Here is a 10,439-nt window from a genome sequence, read left to right as displayed (position 1 = left end):
CCTGCCATCCCCCCTTCTGGTCCTAAAGGAATCTGTGGCGCGCCACGTCTTATCTCTCCCGCTCTCTTATCTCAGACATGGACCAGAGAGAGCACCAGAGACAGTGTAGGTGTCCATGTAAGGGACTACACTTTCCACCATAGGCTATTATAAGAAGCTCGGAGATAACATGGGTCATATATTAACCCTCCCTCAGCATCAGCCCTAGTCCGGACCTCAACTGATTTATTACACACACTCACTCATCCTGAAATGGTAAGATAGTCAACGCCACCCTTGTTTCATTGCAATGCTATTGTTAGTTTTCTGTCTAACATTCCTAACATCCTCACATTCTTAAGGCTTTTGAGAGTGTTAACGTTTTTAACATTTATTTATTAATAATATAACCGAAACATGCATTATCAATCCTGCAAAGATGGTGAAACCATGTTAACTTTTGTGACTTATATGCTTGCATGAAGAAACCATAGTATTTCAGAAGTTTAATTTTGTGTCTACACTTTGAATGTTATGTTCAAGCTGTCTACTAAATGATTGTGTTTACACTCTGTGACGGAAGGCGAGCAAGAAGGCTGCTAATAGGAGACAGCGCGGAGCCCAGAAGGCTTGCTCAAATGTCTTCTCAATGTTTGAGCAGTCTCAGATACAGGAGTTTAAAGAGGTAGGTTAACCTGCAATTACTATGTGGACTCCAAGGCAACCGTAGGAGAAAGATTATTGAGACATGTCTATTGTGTGAACCAATATTATTGTTGCTCACTTTTCTGGTTTTGAAATTGGAACAAGGGATATACAATAACATTTGTTAAATAATGACCATTATAATGGTTAGAATTGTCAATATTTCTTTATGTCCCATAATGAATGCCTCCGTTGTTCTGCAGGCCTTTGGCTGCATTGACCAAGACAGAGATGGTGTTATCAAAAAACAAGACCTAAAGGAGACTTATGGACAACTAGGTTCTGGCTCAGTGTTTTCTTTCATCTTTTGCTCACTGACCTATCCATAATATAATATCAATTCTAAAATGTTCAAAAACATAGTTATGACAAACTTCAGTTAACCTCCTTTGCCATGTTATCTTATGTGTTTGTGTGTGTATTTCAGGAAAGCTCAATGTCAATGATGAAGAACTAGAAGAAATGTTGAACGAGGGAAAGGGTCCGATCAACTTTACGGTGTTCCTGAGTCTGTTTGGAGAGAAACTAAATGGTGAGACCTGCTAAATGATAAGACACAACAACACTTAAGCCATTGAAGTGGAATTGGGTGATCATGTTCCCCCTTCCAGGTACTGACCCGGAGGAAACCATAGTGGCTGCCTTTAAGCTCTTTGACCCTAATGCAACAGGCTCCATCAACAAGGATGAGTAAGAAAATATTCCCTTGCACTCAATCATATCCGGCATTCACCATTTATTATTTTTTGAATTAAGGTTCCGCCCTTACTTTTTAAATCCAGATTTAGGCGGTTATTGATGAACCAGGCTGACAAATTCACAGGAGAAGAGGTTAGTATTTTACATTCTTCACACACATGTTTTTTGTTCCCAAAACGAAGACATTCGGTATTGGTTCAGAGCTATGTGTTTTAATGGTCTAACCTGATCACCTAGGTGGACCAGGCGTTTGCAGTAGCTCCGATAGATGTGGCTGGAAACCTGGACTACAAGTCTCTCTGCTACATCATCACACATGGAGATGAGAAGGAAGACTCCTAAACATATTATGTTGGTTGTCCTGGTTCTAATAAAGTCGTTCAACTAGTGTTTCAGTATATTTTCCATAATATGGCCACATTTGTTGTGTTGTAAATTGAAAATGTACCGGGTGGATTAGTTGCAAAAATGGGAATTATAAGTAAACATGACGGGCAACTGGAGATTCTGTACCTTTTTACATAATTTAAGCAAAATAAAGTGTGTTTTGAGAAACATGTTAGTAGAATAAACGTATACATTTCTTGAGCGAAGCCTTGAAAATATCAAAGAAAAAATTATATTAAGGATCTTTGAAATCAACACTGTGTTTCCAAAAACTCTTCAGACTCTTCATGAGATCAACATTCAGACATCCCAACACATTCGGGACGAAATGCAATTCCAATCTTAATGGTCAATGTTGCTATGGATACAACAACAAACCCCCAGCCCCCCCCCCCCCCCCTCCCATAAATTCCACTCCCAGGCAGTGTCCTTGTTCACAAAGACACAGACAGCAACACCGATGGGCTTTAAGCATTGACTCTTGAGCTGTTCCGTTAACCAAGAGCCAAACATCAGTACTTTTACAAAAAGTACTTTTTTGAGGGTGACATGTAGGTCTTGTCACAACCATGCCCATTTCCTCTGGAGCAACGGGCCGAGTGGCCCCAGGAATAGACACAGCTATAGCCTGGTCACCCGACGGGGGGACGAAGGAGACCAAACGGTACAACAGGAGCCACGACTCCTACCTAAAACGGTGAGCACAACCCTTTTCAATAATTTTAATGCTGCAAGCGACGTACTGAAAGGTACTTAAAATATATCATTCCACAATGCATGAAACATTTAACCTGACCTGGGATATCTCAAGTAGGCATTATTTTGTGCAAACTCTGGCACAAGAATTTCTTCGGGATTAATACATTTGTATCTTAGCTTATTGCCTACCCAACAAATTGTAATGAAGGAAATACTCTTACAATCGGAGTTTAGAATGAGAAATTGAAAACAATGAGCTACATTGGGAAGAACATCTACACTTTGAATTACAGGCCGTTAAGTACGTACCGTCTTATCAAAGTGGTGTATTTTTAAGGCCTTCTGTTTAGGGGTCATTTGAAAAGTAACAGTCAACCATTGCTTAGCAATCAAGGCCCTGTTGACACAGGGTGCCTGTATCAATAGCAACCTGTGTGTCGTCCGAACAGTGCAGCTTAAGATAATGACATTAGGCATTCGTTAGCCTCATAAATGTTTCATTTGGCCGTGTTTCTCTTGGCTGCCCTGCACAGGACAATCCAGTCATGCAGAAATCAATGCTTGAATGCTATAAGTGGACTGTTTGTGCATCTTCATTGTTTTAGGGCCGCCTTCCATGCTTCCGGTTTGTCGATTACAAAAACACAACGTTGCTCTTCCGAAATGTAAACTATTGGTTTCTCCCTTTGGGAAGGTATCTGGAATCTACACAGAGACTAAGGCAGGGAAGCGACGGCACAGGGGTAAGTGGTATATCCGTTTTACAAAAACACACAATTGACTCAGTCTTATTACATATCCACACTTTTCACTGACATTTTGGAAACACCCCAACACCATCAACTGTAGAGTTGGTGTCGGTTATTTATTAAACCCCACATTGTCTGATTTCATCCCAGGATGCCAGTCCTCAACACAATGCCGAGGATGATGGTGAGAAACATTGAATTAATAGATCAAGCTAAATGACTCGGGAAGGTACTGAATGTTTTTTTTTACATTTTAAAAAAAGGGATCACAGAGAAGTCTCAATGCAGCGACGATGAATCGGAAGAGAAACCGCCAAGTGACAAGAGTTTAAGGAAGTCCAAAACATGCACCCTGCTATAAAGACCACCCATCATCTACTGACTTTGTTCGTCTGCAATGCCTGACACCATGATGTATTATTTCATTTGCCAACACCTCCCTGTTGCATTTTTGTGACCTTTCACCTTTGGACTGGAAGATGGGTAATTGTTTAATGACTGGTGAGGTTTTCCTTAATAATAAAAAATGTCTCCCTGCCATTTTTAACTGTTTTAGAAGCAAATTATTTACTACAGTCTGAGTGATACGAACGAGAAAAAAGTGTAAAACAGCTTCACCTCCCTCTCTAGGCTATATATGCTCAGGCTGCATTCCTTTCTTGCTCAGATCTGATCTTTTCCCTTGTGGCTGAATAGCCATGGCTCAGACATGTAATCATATCTAGAACATTTCTGATGTCAAGGGAAGAGATTTCTGCATGTAAAAAGCTGTTTCTTACATTGTAAATGACGATGTCTTATAACCTTGTGAAACAGTTTGGCAGTGAAAATGTATCTTGGCTTTCCGCCACTAGATGAGAGATAAAGGGATAAATAGAGAGACAAACAGATTGGGAAAGAGAAATATGGTGGGACGCATTGGAGAAATATTAGAAAAGATCTTAAATTCATTCTAAAAAAACAAGATTGTTTCATAATGTTTCCCAGTTGGGCATCAAAGGTAAAATGGCATCACAAAGGTGAATCCATTTAGTTTGTTCGGTCCGTTTATGTTCTTCCTTACTCCATTTAAAAGATACCCATGCTTGTTGTTGTCGTTCCTTTACCAGTCAAAAGTAATCCATTCCGGTCCTGCGACTCTTGAGGACACATTCAGTCAGTGGTATTCAACGTCCAGTCCAATCAAACAGCCATCAGCCATCACTCGCTGAGGACAAGTCTGTTAGCGACCCACTGCACTTTGACCCCTTTAGTCACTGTTGCTGCTGTCGTCTCCAACCATCATACTGCTGTACTGCTTCTGCTGCTCCTCCTTGAACGATTCCTTGACCTTTGCCCTCTTCAGGCCACCATCCCTGCAATGGGGGGGGGGGGGGGGGGGCGGAGACAAATGTAAAATCCATAATTACAGTCAAATCATATGCGGAGACAGGCACAGTGTTTTAAGCTGATTCTTTTGTGCTTTGTAACAGCACGTGAAGTATAAGCCTCACATACCTTAAAGGGAGAGTGGGTGTGTGTGTGTGTGTGTGTGTGTGTGTGTGTGTGTGTGTGTGTGTGTGTGTGTGTGTGTGTGTGTGTGTGTGTGTGTGTGTGTGTGTGTGTGTGTGTGTGTGTGTGAGAGACAATGAAAGGGAAGACTTACCATTGCAGATCTAATAGTCCACCCTGGTGAGCAATGGCTGATTTAACTCTGTTGGCAAACCGGACCGCGTCTTCGTTCTCCTGTCGTCATTTATCATCAATAACAGAACAAACAAAACCGAAATGAACTTTGCGCCGAGGTGATCATGCACTACAAGTGTTTTGGGTTGACTCAGAAACGTGCAGAACTGCAGCTGGATGGTTGTGGTTCTATGGTCGTCAGACGGACCTGTTGATGCATGGGTGGCAGGTACCAGACATCACAGACCAGCGCCCAACTGGTCATCATCCTGAGCAGGTAACTGACCATGTTGTACTTTGAACTGTTCCAGAAGGCGTCGCCAAACTTCAGGTCATACTGTGGGACAAACCAGAGAGGACTCGTGGTAATGTTTTATGCATGAAAAACTCTCAACCCTACAGGTTGATTATTCTGTGAGTGATAGTATACCATCCCTCACAGTGGTATATTTATGTTAAATAAAAAGAAGACGGCTGCAGTAAGGGAATTCCACAGAAGTCTGAAGGATAAAGTGAAGACGTGCCGTGACGCAGGGTCAACGTCGGCGTCCATGTGGAGTTGAGGTACCTTAATGGCGACTGGGTATATCGTTCCTCCAATCTCAAAGCTTCCCTTTTTGAACATCATCACAGAGGTGTTGTTGACGCAAGTGCCTGTAGGAGCCAGAGACCGACCACTCAGGTTAGCCAAAGATAAGTCATGCTTTCCAAATAAATAAAGTGCAGCCAAGTTGTTTTCATCTTATTTTTTCTTGGCGCAGTGGGACCAAACAGCCGATATTGGGGCAGACCCAAGATAACTGGAAACACTCCCTGTGTCCCATCTGTTACAACGAGAAACTCTGGTCCACCGATTACTGGATTGTTGCCATGGTAACACTTACCCTCTGGGAAAATCAGTATGGGAAGTTTTGTCTTGTCGTTAACGTGGTCAGTCAACCTGCAGTAGAAGAAGCGTAGGCGAGTTGTCATGGAAAGATAATTAACTGAAAAAGAGTCGATCCTTTTGTGGATGTGTATATGAATAGGGTCATATCAGAGAAGGTGTAATAGCATCAATATATTTAGCAGCAGCTTTGAAAGGAAATACCAGTACCAAGCCAAGGTATCACACACTCAGAGAGCATACAGGGAAACCTCTTTAACACTTGATCTTTACTGTCACTTGTATAACTGGCATTCTTGGGACAGGAATACCTCTTGGTCACTAGGTGTCGATCTTTCATCTCAGCCCTTTCGAACCAGACATGAGGACAGGATCGCACCATGGCTCTCTGGAGCACTCCCATCAGGCCCCCGTGGATCTGGCCCACCTGAGGAATACATGGCATCCAACTGTTTACAGACGTACACGCTACTTCGTCAGGGCACCACCATTTTTGTTCGAAATAATTTTTTGATGTAGTTTAGCGCATCTATTAGATTAAGAAAGAATATTCCAGGGGTGAATGGGTTATGTACTTTAGACAAACTAAATTAATCATGGATCCTTAGCAGCGCGCACGCACGCACGCACGCACGCACGCACGCACGCACACGCACACACACGCACACACACACACACACACACACACACACACACACACACACACACACACACACACACACACACTTTAAGTAGGTAGGCGTCTTCCTCAAAAGGTTGGGGCTTCAAACGATAATCAAAAAGGGTGATCGGCTGATTTAGTTGCAGATTTAAGAGTTTTGATTTCTTTCTTGGTACACAGGACCAGTGTGCACGTGTTCCTTTCTCGTGGCAGGATAAGAGTTCAAGTACCATGGCGTAGCATCCGTCATTACAGAGGATCACAATATCAATGGGAGAAGTGTGATTGGCCACACAGATCCCTCCCTTCCGGGGTCGGTTTTCTCTGTGGGAAGCAGAGGAGGAGAAGGAGATAAGGGCTGAACATAACACTGCACCATTCCTACTTTAGGGGTTCATTAGACGGCAAAGTGTGTTTTTCACTCACTTGTTGTGATACTGAATAGCTGCAGAAAGACCCCGGGCACAGATCCTGTAGCACATCAAATGAACCCACTCGCTCAGCCAGGTCTTAATCCTGTCAACATAACCACAACAAGTGACCCCTGGGAAGTACGGGGGAAAGAAGTGCATAGAAAGCCCAAACGAGATCACCACTGAGTAAGTCCAGTTGGTTTGGTAATGACCTTCCGTTTGGTAGAAGCCCGACCGCAGATGTTCCTATGACGAGCCAGGAGAGACCGATAGTAGCCAGGGTAATTCTGTATGAAATAAAAAACACATGTTTTTCCATTGGGTTGCTTTAAACATGAATGGTTCCTGGTTGACTGCTTTCTATTGAGCAGGGTAGTTAAGACAGGACATAATGATGACTATGCGTAGGGTTTTGCGAACCTGAGCGGGGCGAGGATGCAGTATCTGATAAGGACGCCCAAGCCGTACACCAGAGTCAGTTTCAGGCTTATATAGTGGAAATCGTTGTTGGTGCGGGTCAACAGGTTCCATGACACCAACTCCTCCGAGGAGAACCGCTGGGTCACCTTCCAGATGACGAAAATGATACGTTATACAAAGTAAGATGTCTGGCGACCTAACCGTCCATCTCAAATACAATGGCCACCTCAAATGTCAATATGTCAAATGTCAGATACTTTTTGCATTTATCTTTTTAATGCAATTTTATTACTCAAAATGTATCCAAAGATGTATTTTTTTTGCCTTTGTATACATATATATATTTTTTAATGTTTTAATCTTTGTGATTCCTATGTACTTTTTGATGTACCATACACAGTTTTGGTCTTATCTTAATCATGTACAATTGTATTCATGCAATTTAAAAATAAGTTTATTTGGGAATAGGCCTATTCAGACCAATACTATAAGAGGAACATACATAAATACATACTACTTCGATAACGGCGCTTAGGGGACAATGTAAGGCAGTCGATTTACCTCATCTTCTACAATGCTTTCAATGCCTTGACGGGTGAAATAGAAAGAGTCGCTAAATGTGAAGTCGCCACCTAGCGGTTGTTTTGGGCGACTGCGTCTGAGCTCCTCAAACTCTTTCTCCATAGAGTCGTTCCCCCTCTGGATCAGACCTGATTCAGCAGAAACAGAACAGAAAATGTCCAAATAATTTCCAAATAATAACTAAGGCATTACAGAGGAATCAAAGCTCTGGGTAACGCAGGGATCAGAGAAATTAACCCCTGACTCTCCTATCCTCAAAGATAACCCATCGTTTATCTTTAAATCGCACACACAGATAACATCAACAGACAATCATGGTTCATGGGGCAACTCTTAAGCAATCCCAATCCTCCAGTGATCCAATATTGCCCTCTACACAGGGTGACAGACTAAGCTGGACATCCCTCGTCATCATCAGGCTATTATCTAGCCCTACAAGGGCCAAAGTCCAGAGCTAATGGTGTTCAACCAGCCCATCTCAGCCCACACATGGCCTTGTCTGTTCATATACCTATGGAATAGGTATGTGCTCCTCATGGCACCTTTTAAGAAATAAAACATTAACATTGTTTGGACCTTGTAATTCTGACGGTTGTTGCTGACACAACGTGTGTGTGTCTAAGGAAGCGTAGCTTTAAGGCCAGTGATTGATAACGTTGAGTAATAGCGGGTTGTCAATGAGGCAATCTCACATACTCGTCATAGCAGCCTTAATAAACTTGCCTAACAGACGTCTAGAAGACTGAACCGAAAGCAAAGTACCCAACGCCTAAAGGACTTTTAAAGACAATGCACGATTAAAGACATTTGTTACACAAATGCAGGAAACACATTGAGTAAGCACAAACTTTCAAAATCAAAAAAAGGGCATGTCCTGAAGTGAAAAACCTTTCCCTACAGCATATGTATCTTCCGTTATTAAGTGTACAACTACTGTACATCTATCCACTGTTCCATCTATCTGCTGATCAATCCGTCTGTATACTCACTGCTAGATCTAGAAACTTTGAGGGCATGGTCCTCTGTGTTTTTGCGCATCTTCAAAGTGGCCCACTGCAGAAAAAACAATAATGGAAAAGTAGAAGTAGCAGTAATGTATGCATTGAAGTCCCACAGGGTGTGTGAGTGTGTTTGTGCAGCTGTTGGTACCTCCAGTGTCTTCACCAGGATGGTCATGTAGGTCTCTGAGACGCCCAGAGAGAAGCCAAACATGGCAGGCACCATGATTGATGCCAGGAGTAGGTACAACCAAGTCTTCAGCCCCCACAGGGTTATAGCCCATAGATCATCCATCGTATACGTCCTCTATGACACAGGAATGTGTCCAAATTCCGTCTCCCGATATTTATATATTATAAATAGATATTTGTAGATGATTGTCATTGAAGATCAAGGGCATCAGCTAAAAGTGTTGCAGTTATAGTCTGTGAAGTAATTTGTACTGCGGGGACACATCTGAGGAATAATACATAAGTAAATACCATCAATCATAACAGGTCAAATACAACAAAAGCATTTCGCTAAACGGCAATGACATTGGACTCAAGTTTATGATCCTCATAAAATGACCCAACATGACTTTTACATGCTTTTCTTGTATGCAGAAGTCCTGTGGAAGAAGGTTTCACCAGATTCGTGGACCAGAATTTTTTTTTAGAAACTCGTGCAGACATTCGTATCTGCTTTAGTATATGCAACTTGCTAGTAAACGCGATAGTCTACATACACAATGTCACATGTTGCAACATATTTCACTGTTTAGGTGAGGGTTCATGCAACTATTAGTTAGCCATGTTTTAAAAGCACGACGGATCCTACCGTTCAAACGTCCACCCGCTGCACTGCTTGAACAGGAACAACATAGAAACAATTCAGGGGTTGAGTGACACATCTTTCCGACACGCCCATTCAGTTCTCCTTTTCAAGACCAAAGTTCATAGAGTGGTGCTCCCCTTGTGGCGAGAGAGCGAACTCCGACACGTGGAATGTGTAGTGGTCGTATGGGTTAACATATTTCAGATATAGTGCAGTCAGCAAGGTCTACACCCCAATAGTCTCGAAACTTGCTTCATATTTTAAATTATACGGGTTCAATTCCCCAGAACAACAAGTAACAAGTAATGGCCATTTCAACTCGTTAAGGCCTGTAACTTCTTTAAATCCCCTACTATATAATCAGAATATATAAAAGGCTGTAGGTCTGTGGCGAGTAGTGCAACACTCTTTCGGTCTACTGTCCTAAGAATAACTTACAAAATGTCCTGATTATTTTCCAGGACCAGACATTTCACAGTCTGTTGCACATTTTTGTAAGGGGGGACATCAGGGAGTCCGTTTGGTTATGTCTCCGGTAATGATAAGAAATATTCGTTGTTTTATTGAACAAAAGATCCTTAGATCCTATTGTAAAGGTGTTACATTAACTTTTTTCAAAAGAGTGTGCCAAACATGTTTACATTTTAACTGTTGAATAAAAACGATATGATCTTTATGTTGCTTCTGTTTGGGTGGTATATTATTACCAGGCTAGGCTACTATATTTATGACCATAGTAAACTTTCTACAAGTGTTTGTTTGTGTGTGTGTGTGTTGGC

The 10,439-nt window shown here is 42.1% G+C and overlaps 2 protein-coding genes across 2 annotated transcripts; one reads left to right on the top strand and one right to left on the bottom strand.

Annotated features, from left to right (window-relative positions):
• Window positions 1-149: 149 nt before the first annotated feature.
• On the top strand, window positions 150-1,773 carry myl7 (myosin, light chain 7, regulatory). The gene is made up of 7 exons (XM_056601526.1): window positions 150-255; window positions 563-664; window positions 888-963; window positions 1,112-1,216; window positions 1,296-1,374; window positions 1,467-1,515; window positions 1,621-1,773. The coding sequence occupies exons 1-7, from the start codon at window positions 253-255 to the stop codon at window positions 1,723-1,725; spliced, it is 519 nt and encodes a 172-aa protein (XP_056457501.1). The 5' UTR covers window positions 150-252; the 3' UTR covers window positions 1,726-1,773.
• Window positions 1,774-2,204: 431 nt separating this feature from the next.
• agpat9l (1-acylglycerol-3-phosphate O-acyltransferase 9, like) lies at window positions 2,205-9,763 on the bottom strand. Its single transcript, XM_056601523.1, has 14 exons — window positions 9,664-9,763; window positions 8,995-9,300; window positions 8,835-8,898; window positions 7,825-7,973; window positions 7,264-7,409; window positions 7,056-7,130; window positions 6,857-6,946; window positions 6,661-6,754; window positions 6,081-6,196; window positions 5,768-5,823; window positions 5,452-5,537; window positions 5,092-5,220; window positions 4,864-4,943; window positions 2,205-4,573 (listed from the first exon to the last, which is right to left on the bottom strand). Exons 2-14 carry the CDS (start codon window positions 9,136-9,138, stop codon window positions 4,468-4,470), a joined length of 1,335 nt encoding a protein of 444 aa, XP_056457498.1. The 5' UTR covers window positions 9,139-9,300; window positions 9,664-9,763; the 3' UTR covers window positions 2,205-4,467.
• Window positions 9,764-10,439: the final 676 nt, after the last annotated feature.

Source organism: Gadus chalcogrammus, chromosome 11 (genome assembly GCF_026213295.1).
Source record: "Gadus chalcogrammus isolate NIFS_2021 chromosome 11, NIFS_Gcha_1.0, whole genome shotgun sequence".
Classification (NCBI taxonomy): Eukaryota; Metazoa; Chordata; class Actinopteri; order Gadiformes; family Gadidae; genus Gadus; species Gadus chalcogrammus.
Note: the sequence above shows the minus strand (reverse complement) of the source record. Positions and strands in the feature narration are given on the sequence as shown.

Excerpts from the sequence above, each read along its gene's own strand:
- myl7 (XM_056601526.1), top strand. Across the intron at positions 964-1,111 it reads GGAGACTTATGGACAACTAG|GAAAGCTCAATGTCAATGAT; the intron begins GTTCTGGCTCAG and ends TGTGTATTTCAG. Across the intron at positions 1,516-1,620 it reads ACAAATTCACAGGAGAAGAG|GTGGACCAGGCGTTTGCAGT; the intron begins GTTAGTATTTTA and ends CTGATCACCTAG.
- agpat9l (XM_056601523.1), bottom strand. The coding sequence starts at position 9,138 with ATGGATGATCTATGGGCTATAACCCTGTGGGGGCTGAAGACTTGGTTG. Across the intron at positions 4,944-5,091 it reads TGCCACCCATGCATCAACAG|GAGAACGAAGACGCGGTCCG; the intron begins GTCCGTCTGACG and ends AAATGACGACAG. Across the intron at positions 4,574-4,863 it reads GGACTATTAGATCTGCAATG|GGATGGTGGCCTGAAGAGGG; the intron begins GTAAGTCTTCCC and ends CCCCCATTGCAG.